This window comes from Platalea leucorodia (genome assembly GCF_965183815.1).
Source record: "Platalea leucorodia genome assembly, chromosome: 7".
NCBI classification, from domain to species: Eukaryota; Metazoa; Chordata; class Aves; order Pelecaniformes; family Threskiornithidae; genus Platalea; species Platalea leucorodia.
The window spans coordinates 55,824,821-55,849,529 of NC_138829.1; the positions used below are offsets into that span (position 1 = coordinate 55,824,821).

Below are 24,709 nucleotides of genomic sequence, written 5' to 3' on the forward strand. Positions count from 1 at the left end.
CCTGTACTGTAACTGATGATATTTTTCCTCTTTATCCTCAGGGATTTTTCTGTTTTGCTCTGGCCTTCTGCGGATTGATCCCCGCTGCCTGCTGGAGATACACGCACAGCACAGAGGTAAGCCTTGGCTGCTAGGAAATACCACTAGCATCTCGTCAGATGATTTTTTTGTAGCAATGATTTCTCCCATAAAAGGGACATCTGGTGGTAATCAAGCAGTCCATGCTGAGGTCTATCCGATGCATGCTCTGTCGCATCCGTCCTTTGCAAGAACGGGGCCGCCTTCATCAGCTGCCTCTCCAATGGGCTCATCTGAAGGGGGAAGCCACGGAAACCCTCATGCAGGGCAAACACTTTGTCCTGAAGGCAAAACAAATGCAAGTCTCATTTTAAATAGCTTTGGGATTTGTTTTGCAGGGGATGTTTTGTTTCGTTCTGTTTTGTTTTGTTTTAAATGAGACGCTTGACTTTTGAAAACTCATTTCCAGACAGCTCTAATTCCTGCTAACGTCAGTTGGGAGCCTCTATTCAAAGACGGTGGCACGTTGTGACTGTTCAGGTTGTCTCTGGCAATGGCCAGGAGAAACACCCAGGAGATGCGTTTATTAACCGGCAGCAGTGGTACAGTAAAAACACCAGTGTGAAAAATGGTGTTTTGGGTCACTGCCACGCTGGACCAGAAAAAGAACATTGTACGTGGTCAAATTTGCCAGAAAGTTGGGTTTTGAATTGTTAATGCAGAGCTTGCTGGTGCTGTGGTAGATGGATGGTGTTGGAGATGCAAGGTGCTGAGGAAGTGGAGTCAAGGCACGCAGAGCTGCTAAAGGACAGCCCTGCGCATCGCAGCGGGTACCCTTACCCCGGGGCTGGGATGCCCCAGGGTAGCAGGCTGCTGGGGAAAGCAGAAATTGAACTTAATATTTAGTAGCCTAAAGAAGTTTAGGCTTTTTTTTAACCCTTTCCTAATCTAATATCATTTGGGTTTTGTATATTTATTCCTCTTCCCATTCAGAGGAATTTGTTGCTGGTTGATTTTAATTCCCCTTCCTGCATCCCTGCACTCAAAAAAAAAAAAAAAAATTAAGAAACATAGGAGTGCAAAAAAATCATGACTTCTTTTTTTTGAAAGCAGAACACTGATATTTTAGGCAAGTATCCAAATTATCTAACAGTAATTCAGATAAGTGTTTGGGACTTTGATAGATGTTTCGTGCAGCGGGTCAGTCCCCATCTCCATTTTGCTCCTCCCCAGGCACATGCCGCAACCTCCAATGCTTTGGCCAGCCATGAGGATATGGGTGACCTGAAACATCATCCCGATGGATCAGGGTTGTGTTGATGCTGCCAGCTCATCTCTTTAGGGTTGCAGACGTTGTGGGAGATTGAAGACCAGTGTGTCAGGAAAAGGACATCAGAAGGGATTTCATTTTGTGCTGAAGGAGCACTCCATCAAAACCCCAGACTCGATCCATGCTAGGACTGTGGCAATTGCGTTTCTCGGGGACAAGAAGCCCTGTCCCATAATGGTTTGGTGTCCTGTGCAAAAATTAAAATCCAGTCCTTATGGAAGCAGAAGTCTAAAGGGCAAAGTCAAGGTTAAGGTGAGAGGTATCATAGAATCATAGAATCGTTAAGGTTGAAAGAGACCCTTAAGATCATCGAGTCCAACCGTTAATCTCTCACTGCCACGTCCACCACTAAACCATGTCCTCGAGCACCACATCTACCCTTCTTTTAAATACCTCCAGGGATGGAGACTCAACCACTTCCCTGGGCAGCCTGTTCCAGTGCCTGACTGCCCTTTCGGTGAAGAAGTTTTTCCTAATATCCAACCTAAACCTCCCCTGGCGCAGCTTGAGGCCGTTTTCTCTCGTCCTATCGCTTGTTAATTGGGAGAAGAGACCGACCCCCACCTCACTACACCCTCCTTTCAGGTAGCTGTAGAAACGTTAGGGTGAGTGCTGATGGCACAGCAGCATCTTTTATCTGTACACTTGCCTGGCTGAAGCAGATTCAATCAGAGCTGAGACATCCAAGAAAGAGAGTCTTTACACAGCCTCTGCATATATTTTCCCTGATTTCAGGCAAAACTGTCAAAATTTGTTGTCTTCACACTACCAACTTAATATGGAAATAATTTTGTTTTCATTACCAACACAGAAGGGAGGCCTTGAGCACAGTTTTGTCCTTCTGCAGAAGTTTATAATGAGAGATTGAAATAAAAGCTGTGTTAGTAAAGGAGAAATGGCACCAGAAAGTGTGTCTGGTTGGTCTTGTGAAATTGCATTATCCAAATCGACTATTTATTTATACTTTTTAATTCACAAACATGGAGTAGGGTGTAAAAAGGCTGCAAGAAAAAGTTGTATATCGGGTTAATACAGGGATGTGCCATTCAGAAAAATATTTTGCTGAAAATATTTAAAGGAGAATTACTTTCTCTGTGTATTTCTTAATCACTACATCTGTTTTTACTTCAAATTATTTTCCTGTTTTTTTGCTTTGAGTGCCCTGTCCATAAATGCACCCATGTGTTGTGGTTAGCTTTAGCAGTTGGTTGGGTTTCTTTAGGCAAAACAGTTTCCACTAAGCAAAACGATTTTTTTTTGTAAAATGTTTACTTTCTGGGTAAAGAAAACCAGCAGTGTTTCTGACAACAGAAAAATTAAAATACCATTAGAGATCATCTCGGGTTTCTCTGGTTTCTAAAATGAAAAGAGAAACAGGGAATATAAATGAGGAAAGGTCTAATTGGGCATGCTACTTACAAAACATATGGAAATTTGGTTTCGCTTGAAAGGTAACCCATCTCACCAGTGAGAAAAATGCAGATGTGAGACAGAAATGCAGATATGACTGCCCCTCCAGGACAGAAAGACAAGTAGTGTAGTGGCACAGAAAACCAAATGGAGCAGGGGGAAGACTCCTGAAGTCTCATTACAGAGCCGTTTGTTTGTCTGCCTTTCTCAATGTAAAGAGCAAAATTAAAGCAGGTGTCCTCCCCAGCCTACTGAGTGTCGGTACTGTCAGAAATAGTTGTGGTAATACGGGGGGAAAAATCAAACTCAGCCAAATTGATGGGTGTCTTGTAAGCCTGATGGGATGTACACCCAGCTACCAAGAAAGGAAGAGGATCTGGGGATGTAAAACTGAATACGGATGAATATGCCCATTACACGTGCCTGAATCGGTGCCTCCGAGAGCACCAAGGGGCTACTGCCCTCGCATTCATGGCTAAAACAAATACTTGCATTTTTCCCATGCAAAATACGTTGCCTTCCCAGTGAAAAGCCAGATAGAAAATCAGCCTGTTCTGTTTGGAAATGCCAGCTGGGAGCTGGCCTTGTTGGATCCCATCCTCTCCCTCCCCACAGGCAAGGTGCCGAACACAGGCAGCGCTGAAAGTGGAGCCCTCCCCTCCCTCTGCAAGCCAGGAGATGGGAGGTCCCTCCTGCACCAAAAAATGGCAGATGCTCTCAGGGGTTTACTCCTCTTGATCCAAAAAAAAAAAAAAACCAAAACCAAACCCAAAAACTATATTTCCTTCATAAAGCAGATCCTTCTTACAGAAAATCATCTAAAGTGGAAAAGCCCAATTTCCAGTTGAAAAATTGTTTTGATGGTTGTTTTCAAGAGGCGGTAGATAGAAATGTCATTTGAACATGATGAAAGCAAGATGCCCTTTTTGCCTTTGTGATTCATTTAGAAACCTGTTTACAGTACTTCTTACGGAGAAGCTACACAGGACAGGAGAAGAAGAGGAGTTATTTGTAAATATTCTATATTCTCAGACCTGGGCACTGTAAACGAAATGTGAATCTTCTCATTTCCCATTCTTTTCTGCTTTTGTGACCTTCTATAGCTCCTGAATGAGTTCTTTCAGACAGATGCCATGTGTTTTAATTTCAAGTTACCTACATCCCCGATAGACTCAGTGTCACCTGTCTTTATTCTTAAAATAACCTATACCAGACATGCAAAAATCATGAATCTGAAGTTTACTGTGCTTTACCCTACAAGGTTGATCCCTCTGTTCAGCATCATAAATATTCCTGCTCTCTTAATCCATCTATGTGGCCAATGAATGGGTTTTGTGAGGTCCAGGCCTCCTCCATATGGTCTTCTCAGGCTGCTTTGCATCCGTCTGCGTTAAAGTACTTTTAATAAGGAATTAATAAACTACTCATTCCCAAAGTACGTTTGCTTGATAGGTTCTGCAAAGAAAATGGTGAACAAAGTGGGGAAGAACAAATAAATCAGCGTAACATCCCAGATCCTCTCCCTGTCTTGCTGGCATGTATGATGCAGCCTTTCTGTTAGAGTCTACCCGCACTTTATAAAGAAACACTTTGCCTCTTAGCCAACGGTGCCAACAGAAAGGGTGCTGTTGTCACTTGCAGAGGTGTGAAAACTTCTCTGGGCAGGTCAGCTGCTTGGAGGAAAATCTGAAATGAAAATATTTGTAATCTGGAGGTTGTTGAAGGACCTTTTCTCCTGATAGCTGTAGTGCTGAGCCATTCATGTTTCAGTATTTTCTAGCTTTGCTTGTTCCTGAGCCCCATCCTCACCTGCTGTGCCCAACACTCCTCCTTCACCTCTGTCTCATCACACTCTCAAGCCCGTGGCTCCAGAAACACCCCAGCCCAGCCTCCAAGCCCCCGTGAAACTCTAGTATGTATTTCTGCCTGGTCTGAATCACTTGAGAGCATTGATCCCTTTCCATGTCGAACCTAGCGCAGACAAGGGTCTCCACAAGGGTGAGGAGCATGTTTGGTTGCCCCCCTCCCTATGGGCCATCCAGCCAAAACGCGGTTTTGGTAAGAAAGTGTCACAAACCTGTTTGAGGATCGACACTGGTGGTGCAATCAACGCGGATGAGAGACCGACGTACAAGAGAGGGCAGGGAGGATGACCTCTACACGAGCACCTTTGATGCAACAGCTGTGGTAACCACAGAAATGATGAGTTTTTCGGCTGGTTTTCAGCCACCTTAGGAAGTCCTGATTCCTGAGGCCAAAGAGCTGAGTCTTGTTTTCCAAAGTTATTTTTATGGCAGTTCCTTTACCACAAACCGCTGCCTGTTTAGGTGAGGTCTTTTAGTCATTCCCAGCACAGCCCAATGCAGCTGGGACCTGGGATGCAGAGAAGGAGGTAGGAGAGACTTATGCCACAGCTGGTACAGCTGTTGGGGAAGGCTGCTGCTTCCTCCTCCTCCTCCCCAGCTTTCCTTCTCTCCTCAGCCATTAACTGCTGCTTTAAAAACCTGCCTGCAGAGGTTGGAGGAAAGGGTAGCCTTGCAGCTGCAGTATAAAACACTTTTGGTACCCTTGCTAGCCAACACAAAAATAGGTTTGGGGTTTTGTTCTGGGCCCCCACTGTGAAAGAGGCCAGAGGAGTTTCAATGTCACGTCATCTTCTGCTGTTCCCCTTCTCTGCAGCAGCTTAGAAGAACCTTCCAGCAGCTCTGCAACGCTGGCCCCGTAAGCCGGTCGGGACGGCAGGGTCAATCGGCAAAAATAAAATTGCTGCAACTTGAAAGGAATTTGGCAACAGAACGAGCTTTTTAATTACAGAGATTTGTTTGAAGGTAAACATTAGCTTAAAACTGATTAAATTACGATTTCCCAACTCAGGGGAAAATTTGAAACTAAGCTCTGGTGCAAATAGTTGACCACACTTCTGGCATAAAGGCCCAATTTCCAGCGTCCTTTGGATGAAGAGGTTGCTTGGATTTGCACTGGCTGCAATGATATGGCAATCTCTTAGTTTTCAATTGGTGCCTCAAGTTCCTGGGTGATTTCTAAAGGAGGTTTCACCAACAGCTTTTGGCTCCACATGCATAGAAAAGCATTAGCCTCTCTGTGTTGCACTGCATGTACTCGGAGAATAAATGTGAGGATTTAGCTTTTTATGGGATGCAGAACACAAACCACCTGTGCACACTCTGGTTCTCCTGCAGTCTTGCTCTGTTTGAAACTTTCTTCAGAGGAACCTGTTTGCTCTTCCCCCCACATAGTGGGAAGGAGAAACAAGAGTCTTTTATGTTTTCTTAGTGAGCAAGGTGGTTATCTTTTGAGGTGATGATTTTCTAATAGGGCCTAGGGTGCAAAGCTGGGATTAACAGTTGCAGCTGTTAAATAATGAGCATTGCCACACCCGGGGTCCATTCTTGAAAAGAGCAGCTTCCCTGCTCCCTTTCCTGCGTATGGGATCTGTGCTGATCTTCTGCCTGTAGCTCTTCCTCCTAACCAGCACTTCTGCAATCCCAGACACAGCATTGCCTGGGTCCCCAGGAGGCGAATTCTCTCTTTGCATTCTCAAAACCAGCACATGCATTGCTTGTTTCTGCAGGCATACAAGGAGTGACCCAGAACTTCCCAGGTAATTTCTTAAGTGGGGTTGTAGAGGTCCTTTCAGTGGCAAACCAAGTCTGCGGTTTTTCCAGGGTATGTTTGTTTCTGTCGCTCCTGCAAGCGGTGTGTGTTGGGGCAAACTCTTACAGGGTCCAGTCTGTCTCATCTGAAGGCAATGCTTAAAGGTAGGCTTAAGTCCTAGAGATTTTAATGAGACTTAAACACAAGCTGAAGGTGTGTTCAGGTGCTGTCTGAAACCAGACCCGAAGCATACAGGTAGAATCCTTTTGTTTTCTGATTCAGTGGGGCTGGATCAGGATTGTAGCCACTCACAGGGGTCTTCCAAGAGCATTTTCAAAAAGCAGTGATTTGGCTGCCAAAACACTGTGAATAATCTGATGTTCCCCTTGCTCTTGCTGTTATTCTGCTGGGCACAATCAATTTAAAGTAGGCACTGAGCTTTTCCCAGTCTCTGAAGTCTACGGAAGAAACAAAAAGGGGGAAAACCCCTTCCTCTTCCTTAGTGTTTTTAAATACTGTAACTCTTTCTTGGCGTTTATGTTCTCATCACACAGTAACAGCCTGCTCCCCGCAGTGAGACTCTGCCATCCTTTGTCTGACGTGCCACACAGGCATTTGCACTCATAGGTTTTATAATTTATCGCTGCCCTGACGCTGAACCCGCGCGGCCCTGTTTCTGCTGCTTTCCATGGCAGAGTGCTAGCTGGAGCTCTCGTCTCCAGCAGCGACAGCTGTGGTACCCAAGGCCACTCGGATGGTTGCTGTCACCGTGGCACATCCAACCTTCCTGTGGCTGTAGGATGCTCGCTGCAGTGGGGCAGCCACCACCAGCTCGGAGGTGACGGTGATGCCCTGGGGTTAGCTCTATTGCTGATACAACTTTTTTTAAGCTAGAACTCTTTTCAATGTTTTTCAACGCTTCCTGTTAGGAAGCAGTCTTGCCTGGCAGTGGTTTCAGGTACTATGGGTGAGAGAGGGGGAATGACTGACATTATTTGACCACAATGTTGGGAGGTTCATAAATTGCTGAGTCGTGTGTCTGAATGATGGGAGCACACCACGTGGTGGGAGTTGCTCTGCAACCTGGCTAAAGCACCCAGAGCAGTTTTCCCTCCTCTGTTTCACTGCAGTTGCATTGTTGCTTTATCCAAACCCAAGCAGTTGCATCTGCTCCCCATCCTTTCTGACATCCTGGGGAGGAAAGGGAAGACAGAGGTAGTGAAATGCAGAAGTGTTTTTTGTACTGGAGCAAGGAAGGATTTCGAGTGCGTCAACTTGCAGTTTATAGCTAAGCGAGGGAGTCTGCGGTAGACGCTGCTGAAGGGCTATTTCTGAGCGGTGCTAGTGAGTACATCCCTCTTGGCGACCCTGAAAGAATGTGAAGTGCTGAGGTTGCTGTTTCTTCTGAGGCTGTGGTGTGTGTGCTCAGTTTGGTAGCTCAAAGGCATGAAAAGCCACAGGAGAGGAGGATCCTCCTTTTGCTTGCCATGCTTGCCTTCCTCCTCTGCCATGTCAAGAGAGTTCCTGTTAAGCAGAAAGGAGAGAGGTGGGCTTGTCTTTGAGACAATCCTGACATCTCCTTTCACCATGTTCTCCTTGAGCTCCAGCTTTTTGGAGAGATTTTTGGCCAGCAACTGTTGGAAAGATGGCTCACTGAGTAGGTCACAGACTGTTCTTCTCGGTATGAGTCTATGTTAGTTTTCCAGCATAAATCAAAGCGACTAGCTCAGGTTGCCTAGGCACGCGTATTCACTGGCAGCGGGAGGGGGATTCATTGACACCTCTGGCTTGAAAGGGATCAGGAACTGAAGGCTGACCTCCTTGTCTGATCTTTCTGTTCCAAATCCAGTTACAGGTAAAAATTATCCTTGATAAATAACCCAAGTCAAAAATGTCAATTTTCCTCTTGAAGGAGGCAAGACTGAAATTTGCTTTAGTTTCTAATAGCCAAGGGCAAGAACATTAATGGCTTAGAGTGAATGTCTTCCTGCAGTCATAAATTCTGCTTCTTGGGGGATAAAGGATTTAGAGGATGATAAACAATCTCAAAATTCCCTCCTACTTTAAGTGAAAAATGCTACTCTGTTGAGGCAGCAAGAGTCAGCCGCATCAATCTCGGTGGTGATTTTCCATTTGTTGTATCCAACAACCCATCAATATCATCCCTAAATGAACGTTTCATTAAGGAATGCAGACAGAAATGGGAGGCAGCAATTATTTGACTAATTTAGAGCTGGAACACTTCACCCAGCATCTTCCAGGAAAAGAATGACTGTGAGGTGTGACCTCCATATCACTTAACCTGGAGATTTTTCTTAAGCCAGAGCCCAGCTGATGCTTCATTTTCAGCTCTCGGTGTTTTTTACTGGCGACGGGCAGTCTCCTTCCAAGGGAGAGCTTCATCCAGAAATACTCCTCCAGCAGTGGGTCACAGCATGTCACTAGGAACAGGAAAATCTACTTGACCACAATGATGCTAATGTGTGGGGGGAGTGTAAGACCTTTCAAAAAGAAGCCCAGACAAACTCTCTTTTCTCTAGCTGTATTGGTCCATTACATGCTAACTATCGTCTGAGTTAAGAGATGGGGCACAGCTGTGGTTTTCTTAAAGCATGTTATTAACACTATTGGCATAACCACTCAAACTCAAAAGGCATCCTGTTGCTTAACTGTGAGAGAAAGCACCCTGATTTCTAATTTTTTTTTCTCCAACACCTGGTGTAAGGAACAGAAAAAGAAAATTATTTTGAGGCAATGAACTGAAAGTTGCCTGTCAGTGGAGTGGGCAATGGGAATCTGTTGAGGATGGCACAAAGCAGTGCTGCAGTCTAGCTCTTCGCTGTGTTATGTCCCAATCAAAGAACACAGGGACTAACTTGCGCCTGCTGGATAAAATAATGTTGCAAATAAAGATAGGTCATGAAACCACCTGGTTACTTTGTCTCATGTTTTCAGGTTTTATTTCTTACATCATTAGGCATGCGTGAGTTAGCATGCCGTTTCCGGCTGGATAGATACTGCCATGCGTGACTGGTGCTTCAGAGCTCAGCTGCAGCTCTGAGTATGAACATAACCCCATCCCAGGCAGAAAAGTTGCTAAGATGATGGTTCATTAGTGCAATCTTTTTTGCTCTTGTATGTCTCCTTGTTAAATCAGACCTCTCATATGCTCTGTGGCACGATCTTCTGCACAGAAGGAAACAGCCAGTGATAAATACTGAGATTTAGTACTTATACCTACCTCTGAAATATTTAAATGAGAAAGCTCTCTGCAGTAATCTTTGAAAACAGACTGCCACATTGTATGAAGACAGCAATTTTCCCCTCCAAAATCAAATGATCCTAGAAAAAAATCAGAAAGATGATGTGGAGGAACTACAGTCAATTCAGTCTTTAAAAAATTGTTTTGTAGTTTGATATTCCCTTACCAGGACCTGAATAGTGTATTCAGATAATAGCTGGATATAAATGCTAGATATAATTGCTGGAGAGAAATGCTGAGAACAACTTAACAGCAAATTGTACTCTTAGGCTTGCCCAGACACACATTCTAAAAGGAAATTATTGCTATAAAACATTTTACACTTAGTCCTTCGTGCTTTTCAGTTCTTGGAGGCTGCTTGACAAAACAAGTAAAATCAGTAAGTAACTGAGAATCCAGCCCACCAGCAAGCTCAGAAACAGAGTGCAGTTGAAGTCTTTAGTAGTCATTACATACCTGGAGATTACCCTCATCATCATCGCCATCACTGTAGTCGAGCTGGCTGTGAAATGGTGACTGGTCGTGGTTTCCTCCCTTATTGTTTCCAATGGTTGGAATAATTTTCTGCCATAGCTTTTTGTTCCTTCAATTCTTTCCTAGCCACTCTTTTCCTTCAAAAGCCTTAGTCTCAATGTTTCATGTCATTGCATGGTACCTAAACTAATCAGGAAGGTGCAAATGTGCACCACTTCATCAGGCAGGACCTCTCCTGGTCAAATTGATCCTCTCATGGTTTCATGCAGCTGGCAGGAGCTTGCCAGTCTGGCAACTGCCGCAGGCTATGGGTAGCGGCCAGCAGCTGCCAACATCTGGGCAGCTCACCTGCCCTCCTCCCAGGTTGCTTAGTGCAGCACGACCACCTGAGATGCTGCTGAGGAGGACATCAGCCTCAGTTGGGCCCTGAGGCTTATTATCAGGACAAAACACTAATGAGCATTGACTTTTCTGCATAGTGAATTCGTTCTGGTGATGTGGTCAGAGCCTGCTCTACTGCTAGGGAGCCTGTGATGGTCTTTGCAGATGAAACATCACTGGACTAAGTCTCATCTTACCTTGGTTTAAGTCGAATACAGTTGTAAAGTAAGCAGCCAGATCCAGCCCAAAACTCACTGCAGTCAAAGGAGCATTTTTGCCAGTTTTTGTGAGGTTTTGGGGAATGTGCCTAGGCAAGGCAGAGGGCTTAAAGCTACCTGTCCCAGCATTTCCAGGCTCAGTGTTCAGTAGACCTTTAATGTTAAACTTCTGGATTGCCCCCCCCCCCCCTTTTTTTTTTTTTAAATAGAAATTTAGGTCTTTTGGAGGGAAGCTCAGCATTCTGAGCCTAATGATAAATATGAAGAGGCAAAAATTGCACATGCAGCACCATTACCTTACTGAGATCCATATGTATGTTGTCACAACACAAAATAGTTTTTATTCCTGCATCTTAGACTGAGGTTGGGATATTCAAAAGGTAATAATTTCCTGGGTTAAGAAGCTGGCTGCTCTGTTCTTCCTTCCTCCCTCAGCAATACGAGGCCACAAGAGGAGGTCAAAAGGTTATTCTTTTTTTCGTTATTCTTAATCAAATTCTTCAGTGGAAATGGATGTTCTTCTTATTGAATCCATTTATTTAATTGCTGCTGCTGGAAAGCTATTTCATGGCCCACAAGACGCTAGAAAAGCTTGGATGTTTTCCTTTTTATTGGGGTTTAAGGTTTGCTCAGGGGAAGGATGGTGCACAAGTCTTCTAGAGATCTTGTCTTACTGCTGTGCCCATCCTGCTCGATGCACTCTGATACACAGGGGTGATAAAATGAGCATCCTCCCTCCTCACCTGTGTGGGACAGCTCAGCATCGTGCACCTTGCTACGAAGGATTTTTTTCTTTGGCTCGGAATATCTGTGCCCTGTCCATCATCAGATCTCTCTCGTTAAAGCTGGGTTGCTCCTGCCTCACCTACTGATTGCTCCATGACAGGTGATGGAGCATCCTGGGAGGACAGCAGCTTTGCTGCAGATAAATGCAGAGAAACCCTCAAGCTCCTCCCCTTCTATGCCATGTTGATAGCCGTGGAAAATCTTCTGATGTGAGCCTTTAAACTCTATTCCTGGTGGCACAGAGCCGACTCGGATACAAGTAATCTTCTCAATGTCCCTCTGTCCCCTCCCTGGCTATCAGCCTCCGTTAGTTGCTTGCATTTTGGACGGCCAGGTGGGGTAGAGCAATATTGCAGTGATGGCTGTAATAGCCTTGAATGACCCTGGTTTCACCCCCAAGCACATGGTGTTGGGGTTTTTTTTCCTCTAGAGTAATTTCCAAGCATAAGCCCTGAAGACGGAGATTAAAAGCCTTGCTGAGAGATGGCTTTGCTCCTGGAGCGCCCATCCCTCCCCTCACGGCCACCCGCTCCGTCTCTCTCGCCAATTGATTTTCCCTCCTGAAAGCCAAGCGCTGCCTCCAGGCCCGCTTGGATCGATGCTGGTGAGGAAGCAAGGGAAAATGAAAGGAAGAAATAAGGCTTTGGCTCCAGGCCCTGAAGGCAATTGTCATATTTTTTTCCTTTGAAACCGGAGCGGGAGTTGGCTAGGATCTGTCAAGCTGCGAGTTCTCACATGTTCGGTAAATATTTAGGGTCTGATTCACCACTGAATCACTCTGTTATTTTTTTGGCTCTATTTGAAGGAACTCCTCCATCACTGGGATAACACCAGGCATCTGAGGTCCTCTCACCTTTTTATTTTAGCATCTCACGGTCACGTGTGCCTGTCCTCACAGTCACCCATCAGGACAGGGAGATGGTGTCATCCCTGCCTGGCAGAGGGACTTGGAGGCACGCTGGTCACACGCACCAGAGTTCTTCTCTGACCCTAAATCCCAAACTGGCCAAAAGCTCCAGCCATCAGCTGGTGAGTCCCTGGCGCGATACCAAAGGGTCCATGTGTAGCAGAAGGTGGTACACGTGCAGCATCACAGCCTCTCTTACGGGACTCGCGATGCTGTAGGTGCCCATTGGTGCGTGGTGGGTCATATACCAGCTCCTGCTGCTGCATGGTGGTCATTTAATAGCTGCAGCGCTTGTCTCGCTATACCTGGGCAACATTCTGGGGGGATGCGAGAGGAGCATATTTCCTTCCAGAGACAACCACAGTCAACATTTTCCATGAACAGATCTCTGCTTTCATTGCAGGTGGAAGACAGCGTGATGGATGTGTACGACCTTGTCTATGAGGAGGTGAGGAGGAATGCCTCCAGCTTCAGGAGACACGAGCTGACTGCCATCCATGACGCAGTAAGTCGTCTTTCAGCCTTAGCAGAAAACCTTGCCCTGGGGTATCTTCCCGATGGTTTCAGCAGGCTGGGGCTGACACCTGTACTCTGCCTCGTGGATGCTGCAGTGCCGTTTTCCCTCAGGAACAGAGTCCTCCAGCCTGCTTGTGAAGTCTGCTCCTCCCTTCCTACTCTTCCTTTCCCAGGTTTGACCAACCAGATTATCAACAGGAGGACAGGGCTGCCTACCTGAGCATCGTTCTGGTGCAAGATGTTCGAAGCTGACGCACTGTAGCTGATACATGTATTGTCTGTCTCAGCAGGCCCTCTGCCATGCTCCTTATTTGTGGTACGAGAAAGGGGATACACACCTCTCTGGTGTCCCCAGTCAGGTAGAGAGAAGGGGGGAATTCCACATTGTCCAGCAGAAGTATTTGGACTTGGTTATTTCTGTTTACCCTTGAGCCTATGGCTGAGGAGTACTGGAGGCTACGTGGCCTCTTGCCATGTTGCAGGCTGCTAGCAAGCTCCCCAAAACCACCACCCAGGATGCTGGTGGCACAGGAGACTTCTCTGTAGCTCAGTAGGTGGGCAAGGGGGGTTGCCCAGAGCACAGGGCACCTCAAGGCTGCAGGAGATGAGTGTGGTGAGAAACTCTCGAGTCCCCACTGAGTAAAGGAGATGCCATCTCGCGCAGCAAGGCCTGTTTGGGTAGTGAGTTCATGGCACGCAGCAGGGCTGGACGGGAAGGTTAGCTCCACTCGCCTGTTTCCAGACACCTCCCATGCAACTCGCTTTATACTTCATTGTAACAAGTACTTTCCGAAGCTGCTTTCATCTGTGCTTCTTAAAAACGCAGAAAAGGGCAAATGTTTCTCATTGCAACAATGGTGGTGGCCCTCAAAGCCATGACCAGGCATGGTGGTTTGTGCTCTGCAGGGTTGTGGAGCAGTGCACCCAGATTCCCCCCTGGCAAGGAGAACCAGGCACAATACCCAGCTTCATCAGTTGCTTATTTTAGACACTTTAATTGATGCAGAAACAGTCCTTCTACTCTTTTTTTTTCTTTTTTTTTTTTTTCTCTCTTCCTTCTGCTAGAGCTCCAAGCTGGCCGGTTCCCCCTGGCTATAGGAAACCAGCTCCACAGTGGGTGTTGCTGGGGTCTCCCCCAGCCCATAACAAGTACTGGAAACATGACTCAGTGCATCCCTGGGTTTTCCAGAGCAGCCACCGTGAGAGCTGATGTGACCATGGAGGGAGGGCTTGGCCCCAGCCCCAGGCAGCAGTCCTGGAGGAGCATGGGCAAGTTTGGGGCCAGATCCATCCACCTCCTCTGAATTTAACCTCCGTTGCCGCAGTTGTCGATTGCATACCTATGTGCTCCGCTCCTTGCAGCGCTGGTTGTATAGCCCTGCCTGGGGCAGTAGGGAAGAGGGGTTGCCCATCGCCAACACCTCCCGCCGCAGCAGCTGGTGGTGAGGGGAGAGCCCCGGCGGGCAGCTGGCAGACCTCTCCCTCTCTTCCAGTTCCTGTGCTGTGGGAAGCACTCTCCATTTGGGGACACGGCCAACGTCGAGAGCAAGACGTGCCCATCCGGCCAGGTGCGCGATGCAGGACAGGTAAGGGAAAGGTTTCGTCCAACCCCCAGTGGGGTTGTGCCGCTGCTCACTAACTGCTAAAACCTCACTGGTGTTTAAGTGTTGGTGAGAATTGTGGTTTTTCATGGGTTGGGGTTGCTATGGGTTAGGGTTTATTTTGTTGGGGTTTTGTTGTTTCAATAAGGAGGCGTCTCACCCGCTGAAGGAGCCCTAGTGGATCAGCAGGCCTCAGACCTGCAGATGTGGTTTCTTTCGCAGCTCTAGAAAGTCTTCAAAGTGCTTGTGTTTGCAGCCTGTCACTTCCCTCCAGCTTCCTCCTCATCCTCTGCCTCTGCAGAGAGTGTGCGATATCATGGGCATGTGTCTGAGCTCAGAAAAACCTGTTGGACTTTTCCACGTGACACTAGTTTCTGAGGCTTAAAAAAATGTCCTGCTAACAGCAAATGTGGAATTTCCTGCAATTCCTTTTTTCCAGGGCATTAAACAGGTATTAAAATGAAGCAGGATGATGATGCCCAGCAGTAGCTTCATCAAGTACACTTCATTCCTCCTCTTTGTAGTATCTCAGTGAGGCTGATGGAGAAGCTACCAGTATTAGACTGCCTCTGTGCTGAAGCCACAACATAGACATCACACTCTCTGAGCAAATCTATTGTATGATTATTTTTCTTCCACTGGAGTAGCCAAATCAGCTGAAGTAGCTAAAGCTGCCAGCATCAATATGTATGTTGTCCCTAGGAAAAACAAAACCATGTTGCTACAGCTATACAAAAACATTGTTGTTAGGTGAAGATGTCAAGCGCTAACAGGACGCCGTGATGCGCAGGCACGTGTGAGCCCGCAGGGCAGCGTTTCAAAGCGCTGCCTCCAGGAACATCACATCTCAAAGCAGGGTTGAACTTGGCTCAAAGAGCAGGAAGGGAGGGCAGAGCAAACCCAGGCACCGTAGGGGTGACTCTGCTCCCCTGCCGCTGACGGCTTGTGTTTCCTCTGGTGGTGAGCCGGGGGAGGTGGGTGGGAGGATGCATTTTGCAACTCGGGGAATCACAGTTTGGTAGCTGCAGTACATTCACGCTCTGGCTTTGAGCACTCTTACCTCGCTCTGCAAATCACTTCATCAAGAGCATGCTTTTGCATTTTTGAAATGGCTCTCTTGGCTAACACCTCCTGGATTTCCATGGGGCCGCTGGCATGCTGAAGCTTAATGTATATTAATGCTTGCAACACTTTGCAAAATTGAGCTGTTCATTAGTATCTTTGGGGAACATATTCAGTGTTATGGTGTGCTCTGCTTTTCCATCTTTTCATTTCCCTCTTCATTTTCCAGGGGGTGGAAAGAAAAAAGCTTGTGCATGACTACACTCACCTGTCCGCACACACATCCCCCACAGCCCAAAATGCATCATACCAAGAAAATCATAGGTGTATGTAGTAATAGAAAATGTATCGCAGCTGTTTGTCTTCCCAAGTTGCAGCAAGCAGCAGAAAAAGGAGAGCTGCCCACAGAGCAGCCCAGCTGTGCACTGCTGCATCCCCCTCTTGCCTCCCTTTCTATCTAGGCTTGTGGCAAGTGCTGTTGGGGGGACGAAGCCCCCCACTGAGCTATGCTGTGCTGCAAGGGGTGTCTCTCTTCTCCCAGGACTGCCTGCAACAGATCCAGGACTTTCTGAAAAAGCACATGGACTTTGTCTTCACGCTCCTGGGTATCACCATCGGCTTCACGGTAGCTATGTCTGTTCCTTTGCATTTTCGCCCCAAGAGGCAAGCTCCAGCAGGGAAAGTGTATCCTAAATTAGCCCCTAGAAGCTAGGATTTTGGGTGATTTTTGGAGACCAGCAGCAGAGAAACAAGCAGTGGTGGACTCCATGGTAAAAATTAGGAAAGGGCCAGGACCTGTCTTGGCCAGGCTGATGGATGGAGGGGTTTTCCTACAGGAATAGGCTCGCTGCACAATTTTTCTGCCCAAACTAGCCACAGCAGCTGGGAGTGGGGAGCAGCGGAGCAGACGCAGCAGCCTTTGCATTTCACCCACCCAGGCTTGCCTGCGCATCTTCTCCTGCAAGTGAGAGGCCGTGTCACCTGATGCAGGGCTTGCGGATCAGGTAGGAAGCCAGCAGCAATCGTGGAAGAAGAGATGCAGTAAAAGCTCCATATTTTAGGAAACTTGCTGCCTCTCCTTGCCTAGCACTCACTGGCTGCCTCCCAGCTCAGCCTGGGAAGCTGCTTTGTGTGGCCGGAGTGGGAAGGTCTTGAAAGCTACTGAGCACCAGCAGTGGAGCTGGAGAGCTGTGCAGAAAGGGAAGGTCTCATCCTATGGATGACCACTAACGAAGCCGGTAAGGTGCATCTCGGGCAGTGGGTGGGTTAAGCACGGGCTTGTAAGGAGCAGGCTGCAAAGGAGAGGAGTAGAGCGTGTTGCTTGGGCTCCCAGGCACCATCTTTGAAGGAGGATCTTGCAGAGGAGGGGTAGGATCATCTTTGGAGAATGGCTTGGGTAGAAAGGATCTGTACTGAATTTGAGTCTTATTTGGGGGAAGACAAAAAAAAATGAAATGCTGCGAGAGGAGTGTGTCCTTCAGCAGTGAGGGGGTTTGGTGGCTGCATGGGGATGGTCCCTTCAGAGCTGGAGAGAGCCGTTAATTAAAACAAGCCTGCTCATATGCCCACCCACTGCTTGGCAGAGGTGTGTCACTGTAACTACCTCTACACGAGGGCCCTGCATGTGTGGTGAAGCACACCAGAAAAGAGTACACACCAGGAGACTCGTTTCTTCACCATGAAGGGAGGTTTGATCTGCTGTGATATCTCCATGCTGCTCCCCAGCTAGAGTGACCTTTCCTGACTGAATGTGTATATGAAGATTGTTTTACTACCTGTGCCTGCCTTGGCACAATTATGGGTTGGAAGACTCTTCTCCATCTAAATGAAACCCAGAGAAGCAACCGCTTTTGTATTTTATACTGCTAGTAGTAAATTAAGAAAACCATCAGGCATCGCTATGAAGCTATAAATGTAAAGTCATGTGTGAATATTTAGTGTCGCTTTCTAATTTTTCTCAGGTATAGGAGGAAATTCACTGCAGCTATATTCAGACAAAAGCGGGAGAATTTTTATTATATATATGGTTTTTTTCACAGCTTGATGCTATAGCCAGATAAGGTGGATGTCTTTGAAGTGTGTGCCGGAGGAAATCTCACTGCATGGTTGACTATTGTGATGGCAGGATGCAAAGGAAGCGTGCGACGAGGGCTATAGCTGCTCTGATGTCACTGTCCCTCAGCTAACAATGCACACATGTCCCCAGACCAAGCCGCAAGCAAAGGCACTTGCACGTTAAGGCAGAATTTTAGGAAGGAGCACGTTGTTACAGCCCTCGTTATCCTTCCCACAGCAGCCTTGCCTTTGATACATTGCCTGTGTAAATTCTGATGTGTGATATACGGGGCAGAATATCACAATGCAGAGGAACTATACTGTCCTCTGCGTTCACAACCGTGCACGTGCATGGAGTGGGGTGTGGGTTTTGTTAGGGTTTTTTGGTTTGTTTTGTTGGGTTTTTTATTCCAAACAATACATGAGGCTTCGTTGTTTTTTTTTTTTTTCTCCCTATGCTATCTTTACAAAAGGTTATTTTGATGAGAGAGATGCTTGTTTGCATAGAGGAATGGTTTGTGGCAGGAATTTGAAATCTGAATTTCGTGGGTTCATCTCATTTCTTGGTATTTGTAGAACTAGGTTTGAGCCATACTGTGCTAATTCCAATCAAATGCTTTAACCACATGTTGGTGGGGTTTTTGTTTCTCCCATGTTGAAATTGGTGTTCATCATTTTACTGGAAAACGGCTCTCAAGAAAAATGTGACATCCCGATACATAAATTCAGAAGTGCCAAGTGGACTAGCAGGCAACATTATGATTGCTTATTTGCACACATGGAATATCATAATCAGTTCAGCATTTAATTGTGTGCCTGTCTCATTTATTTCCTTTTAGATTTATGGGATGATCCTGACTTCATTCCTCTGGTTCTCCATCCATTTCAGCAGCAACCTGGACCGGAAAGGCAAATACATCCTGCGAGAGAGGTAGAAACCTGCCGCCCGGGCATCGCTACCAGGTAGAGCCAGCTCTTGGTGCAGGAAGATGACTGAAGTAACCCACAAAATCCCCCGGGAAGGCGTTGTGGGGTCAGGCGGTGGGACGCGTGTCACGTGTTTCCCTTTCCTGCACTACTAGCTGTCATGCATTTCCGAGCTGGTCAGAGCGGACGATGCTCTGAGGAGGAGCAGTCCCATGCCTTTGCCGAAAACTGACAAGGACTGAGACACACACCTGGGCTCAGAGATGCAGATCGCCTCGCCAGGGGACGTATGGGCTGTAGCTCCACCAGCAGGACACAAAGAGCCTCCTTCAGATAAAAATGGAGAGAAAAGCCCAACAAAAATCACAGCATTACATCAAACTTCTCTTGCGCTGTCATCTGAGCAGTTCCCTGTGACCCCCAAAGATGCAGTGTTTCTAGGAAGATGGCTTTGGATCACAGCCCAGGACCGATCTTGTGCTGTCGGCAAATACGTGGACACAAAGTGTGTCCTTGCTGATGGGAAATGTGCTCTCCTAGCCTGGACACTCGTAATGATTGACTTTGGGCATGTTTCTGATCATGCTCGAGTATGTAGGCATCCAACGACCATTGACTGTTTTTCCCCTGTTTTTAAATATTGCCAGATTTACAGAGCTGTTGGTAGAGGTCAGGGAAAAAAACTAGAAAGCAGTGCATGAGCTTTGAAACCAATGACCAGCGTTAAGGGGACATCTCTCTGTTATTCCTCCTTGCTAATGCAATACACCGTTATTTTTTCTTAGGATTTAGTCAACCTCCAAGAGCTTGATGCCACACTGATTTCACAGGGGCTTGTGCAACTTCCAGCCTTAGCTCTGTGTTTATCTAGCTTCTCTAACCCACCACGCTGCTGTGCAATACAAAAGGACTGATATTACACATACACGCAGGACTGAAGTTTAAATCTATAAGAGAACAGGACTGATCTCCAGCCAGATCAAATAATGCCATGTCCAACTCTACATCCTCTTTACATCACCTTATCAATAATAAACAGAAATTTAAAAAGACTCAATCAACTGAAGAACTCGGCTCTCAGTCTAGCTGAAATGACAGCTCCTGGTTGTGCTTTGTCCTCATTGCAAGGAGGCAGAGCCACTTCTGAGCTGAAACCCATCGCTGCAATAGATTTAGCACCTGCTGGAAAACCTGCTGTAAACTACATGGCTATGTGAAATGTCTGTTGAACCAACAACAGCTTTCACCCCTTCGTTGTGGCTTTTAGCCATGAAAAACAGTAAGTAGTAATTGTTTATCGAGATAAATGTGAAAACCCCCATGCTAATGTTCAGGACCGGTCCTGGCCCTCAGGCAGGGGCTGCTACATGTACAAGAGCAGCAGTACAGCCTCCAGCACCTGGTTAGCATTCTAACATGCCTGCAAATATCTTGCATTGGAAAGAATTGCGTTGGGGGTGGGGGAAAAGGCTATCGCTCCTCCTCCCGCTCCCTTGGAACCAGCAGAGCTTCACCATTGACTTCACTGGAAGCCGGATTAAGTTCAAACTGCTCCAGAGTATTACTCAAGCTACCTCCTGGCAGTTACCAACACGTCTCGGTCTAGCAGGGATTTAGTGGTGATATGCATTTGCCAATATACCCACTTTCTAGCAGTGGGGAAAGATTCACTTATATGTATATATGCACTGTTAAGTATATCGTTCTCTGGAGAGAGACAATCTCCCTTGTGAGCTCCAGCTGCTATTGTCCAGGCCACTGCTATTGTTATTCCTCAGGCCAGCTGGCAGCTCATGTGACTCATAGTTGCTTCAATAAAGACTAATTTCTTGCAAAAGGCCATCATTCCTTCTCTTTTTCTGCTGTGCATGAGGCTGCCTGCATTGCTCGGGGGTTTGTGTCACGGAGAGCCCTCAGTAATTCTTTCAGTGCTGGGAAGAGACGTTCCCTGGGCAGCTGGTGCTTGCCTGTCCTCACAGCGTGCTTTAGCACCCAAGAGGGAGAGGATGGCGTTGGTCCTTTGGAAGAAAAGGAGCTGCTCCTCAGCCTCATCCTACCCTTGGCCAGCTGCTGGGGCAGCAGGCAGGTACCTCACGAGGAGTAATGCAAGCAGGGACAGGAAAAAAGTTTAAGGACATGTTTAAGCAATGAAGACTGGAGTATTTATATGAAAGAAATCTCTGCAGTTTCACTTCTTTTAAACACGAGGTGGTCAGGTCTTGCCCACTGCTCGGTGTTGGCTGGACAACTGATGATATTTTGCCATATCAAAAAAAACACTGGAGATCGAGGAAATCAGTGGAGTCTATGTTACAGGTGTGGGTTACCTGCTTAAGCCTCATCAACTAGTAGAAAATATCTGTTAAAGCTTCACCACCAGGACTGCTAAAGCTGTAGGTGCTCCTCCTTCCTGGGTCAATTTTTAATGTAAAGGTATGATTACAGCCAGGAGTAGCATATATATGATAAAGAAACCTGAAGGGCTATCGTATCCCCCGCCCCTAGCTCTTGTTTCCCTTGAATCACTTGTGATCACCGAAACTTCATTGGCAGAAGCAGACACCTTTCCAGCACTGGCCATATAGGCGTACATGCACGTAGCTGCTGTTTTCACACCTCTGTAATGATTTCTGTTGCTTGCGGCAGGGATGAGAACATGACCTGCACCAAACCATCTCACAAGCGGATAATGTGCCTGGAGAGTCATCCTTTCTTCTTCCCAATAAGCAGCAGACTGGAAGCGTGCACTTTCTTGTCCCAGGAGCTGGAAGTTCCCGTTCTTCCTCTGATAGCCAACCATGGAGTTTAGGTAATTTTTTTGGTACAAAATACTCCAACAAACAATAATTAAAAAAAAAAGCAAACCTTGTTCTGTATGTACGCACTGGCCATCTCATGATTCTTTATTCCCATTTGCACCTTTAATGAGCAGGTAGTGGAGCAGTGCCCAGCCGGACACCCTCTTCTACCAGAGCTCGTGCTGTGTGCAGCAGCAGGGGCTCCTGCCGCGCTGCGATGGCATCCCGTTGTCATTTTCAGGAGCAGGAAAGTGGATACCTTCGACTCCTTGGTTTTTAGAAACCTGTTGCGGAAAAGTGCAATGTTACCATTTGGGTTGTAGTCATAGAAATGGCAGCACCCAGGGGTGGCTGGATGGAAGCTGCAAGGCAGGCAGGTGTCGAGCGGGTTTTTTTACACCTGTGCCAACAAAAAATCCCTGTCCTACAGTCAGTGTTGCACTTACCTTGCACTTACCAGTCCCTAATTTGCTGCTCGCTATGGGAAATTACAGCTCTTGTGCAACCAGAGCGAAACCCCAGGAACCTGTTTGTAAGCGCTGCCAAGATTTACCCAGTGTTGAGAAGAGCAAGAGAGAGATTTTGTCGGGATAAGAGCATGGAGCTCAGCAGTGGGGATGCAAAGCCAGCAGCCAGGCTAGGAAACACCTGCAGACCCGCTGAGCGTTCCCAGGGCTTGCACAAGCAGAAGCTGGCTGTTAAAAGCATGTCAACACTCAAACTCCAGTGGGAAAGAAATACTATTCATGTAGGCATAGACAAGAGTCACAAAAAAAATTTAAAGAGACACCAAAGGTGAAAAGTTAAATATTTAACTGTGAATTGGCTCCAATTAATTGTCAATTACCTCTGGCAATTATCAATTAGTTCTTCTAAGGTCACCTGGGCAGTTGCAGTTTGGCCTCTCTATGGCTATGCGTTAGCTTGTGCTCATGTGTTACCCTTTTCCTTTTATTTTAGACAAACCCCCAGCTCTATCAGAGGACGTGGGAAGAGGGAGCAACCTAAGGCTAGGTGATTGCCGGCGGGGCTGGGGAGCATCAGCCCATGGCAGTGGCAAGAAGCCTTTTGTGCTGCCCTCCATCCTTCATTGCCCATGCACTGCTTGGGTCCTGCTCTGCCAGCATGAGCATTAATTTCCCCTGAGGCCTTACATGGGGCTTACCACGTGCCCGTGGGTGGCCCGACCACAGCTTGCTCATGAGCCAGGGGAGCTTTCCCAGCGCCTGCTCCGAGCGCAGCAGAAGCCGCTTTTTCAATGTACTTCTCATGCAGAACTGCAGGTGAGCAGGGTGCAGCTTTGCACAGCAGCCAAAGATGCTCAGGGCTTCTGCAAATTGGGTTTTTCAGCACACGGAAAAAACCTGAGGAGCCCAGAGCACTTGCAAAAAGCACAGGTTAAGCAATTTACTGACTCTCTAGAGGGCTTTGGTGGCGAGGCGAGTGGGGATCTTTCAGCTTCGTGGTGTGCTGGCTTGGCTCCAAAATGTTTTGCTATTTCCTGCCCTGCTGATCGTGTGCCTGCCAGTTCACCGCCGTCAAAATACAGCTTCCTCATGCAACAGCCCCTTTGCTGGGCAACTCTGGTTCCTGCCTGCAGCAAGCTCCTGAAGGAGATACTGCTGAGCAAGTCCTTCCGAAGCCTTGTAAGTTGGCAAATTTGAGTGGACCTTTGCAGCGCTGGGGTGGTAAGGAAGCCATCTCCTGCCAAGGTAAAGTGGCACTTCCGAACTGCAGACATAGGAAATATTTTTTTAAGAAATAGTTGATAGACATGGTTTTTTTAACCAGGTGCAGAAGCAATGCATTTGCAAAAGCAGCTGGCTATAATTCTCATCTAGAAATGCAGCCAGGGGTGGTAGATGCTCCACGCAGGAGATCTCTGCCAGCACAGCTGGAGGCGGGTAATGTCAGAAGCTGCTTTGAATACACGGATCACACACACCCTGCAACTTTCACATGAAGCGTCGTTGCAGTTCTCTCTCGTAAAATGCTATATCGGGGTGAAAAGGGTTTTTTTTCTTAACTGTGTAGTTCCTCTTCTGGGAGGCTGAGCAACCGGCAGCAAGCATCAACCCTGTCCACTGGGAGAAGCAGCACCGGGTGGGACGGTGGGGGAGAGTGTGGGAGCAAGGAGGAGGAGCCCTGCAGCAGCCTCGGAGGCTGTTTTGGGAAAAAAAAACCCACGTGGTGCATGTTTTGCAGCTTTCAGCCCTAGCTGCCAAACCCATGACCAGTTGCAGGCCTGCTGGTGAGGCTGCTGCACGTCCGGCTGCGCCGTCCCTCTCACTCCCAGCACAAGTCCAGTGCTATCTTTAGTCACCGGGCGTTTTGGGCGTCCAGCAAACAAATTAATGCCTGGAGGCAATTTGCATATCCACCCCTGCCAGGAGGGTCGTGAGGAAAAAAAAACCCATCTCTCTATCTGGAGGAGATACAGGGCGGTCACTCAGCTTGTGAGGAATCAGCACATCTTGAGAGAAATACTTTCGGCCGAGCCCGGAGGTGCCCACCCACAGCTAATACCCTCCCATCTACCAGATGCTGTTCCCTTGGACTCCAGCAAGTGCAAAGGAAAGGTCCGGCCCAGCATTTTTGCCAGAAGATGCATATCCCTGCATCGCTCTCCCTGGAGTCGCTGGCAGCTGGCTAGCTGGCTTGTTTATGTTATCCCAAGGCAAAATCCCCCCTCTCTCCCCTCAGCATCACTAAATGCTATTGTTCAGCCCCCGTGTGCACCAGCTTGCTCACGGACGTGCTCGCTTTCTTTTTAGCCCCGTTACATCAGCAATAAGCTATTCCAGTCTTTATTCACCTACTAATGAATTATACATTGATTATACAATAGAAGCTCTCTGCATCGATGGGCTGGGCTCTTGCTCTCCCACATGGCATCTCGCAAAGTGCAGCTAAGCCCAGCTGCAGCTTGGTCCTCTCTGATGCCCTGAGAAAAATGAACGTTCACTTTCTAGGCTCGCAAGCAGCAGAGCCTGAGCTGAGAAGAGGGAGCGTCTGGGCTGGATGGGGAAACCCGCTCGGGTTTGCTCTCCCTCTGCCATAGCTCCGGCGGGAGCCGATGCTGTCCTTCCCCACCACCCCCCCTTCCTCCTCCTTATATAACCTGACCCATCACCATAGATACATTGACATAAATATTTAAAGATGGCAGAGAGACAGACCGCACAGACGAGAACCATTTGTTGAGTTTATTAGAAACAGAAACTTCAGGCACAGCTACAGGTCTCTGCTTGCCTCATCCCCGCCCAAAAGACGCAAGGCAAATGTGACCCCCTGGGCTATCACAGTGCTTCAGCTGAATTTGCAGAGCTGGGCACAGGGATTTTCAGAT

The 24,709-nt window shown here is 47.3% G+C and overlaps 1 protein-coding gene across 9 annotated transcripts in view; it reads left to right on the plus strand.

The window, feature by feature from the left end:
- TSPAN32 (tetraspanin 32) overlaps positions 1-21,351 on the plus strand; it is a 31,659-nt gene extending 10,308 nt beyond the window's left edge. For 2 of the 9 annotated variants that reach the window (XM_082318821.1, XM_082318824.1), the window contains 5 exons: positions 42-116; positions 12,805-12,906; positions 14,411-14,503; positions 16,122-16,205; positions 18,475-21,194. In XM_082318821.1, coding sequence (XP_082174947.1) covers positions 42-116; positions 12,805-12,906; positions 14,411-14,503; positions 16,122-16,205; positions 18,475-18,570 — 450 coding nt within the window. In that variant the 3' untranslated portion in view covers positions 18,571-21,194. The other 7 variants (XR_014228934.1, XM_082318822.1, XM_082318826.1 and 4 more) reach the window with 7 other exon arrangements.
- Positions 21,352-24,709: the final 3,358 nt, after the last annotated feature.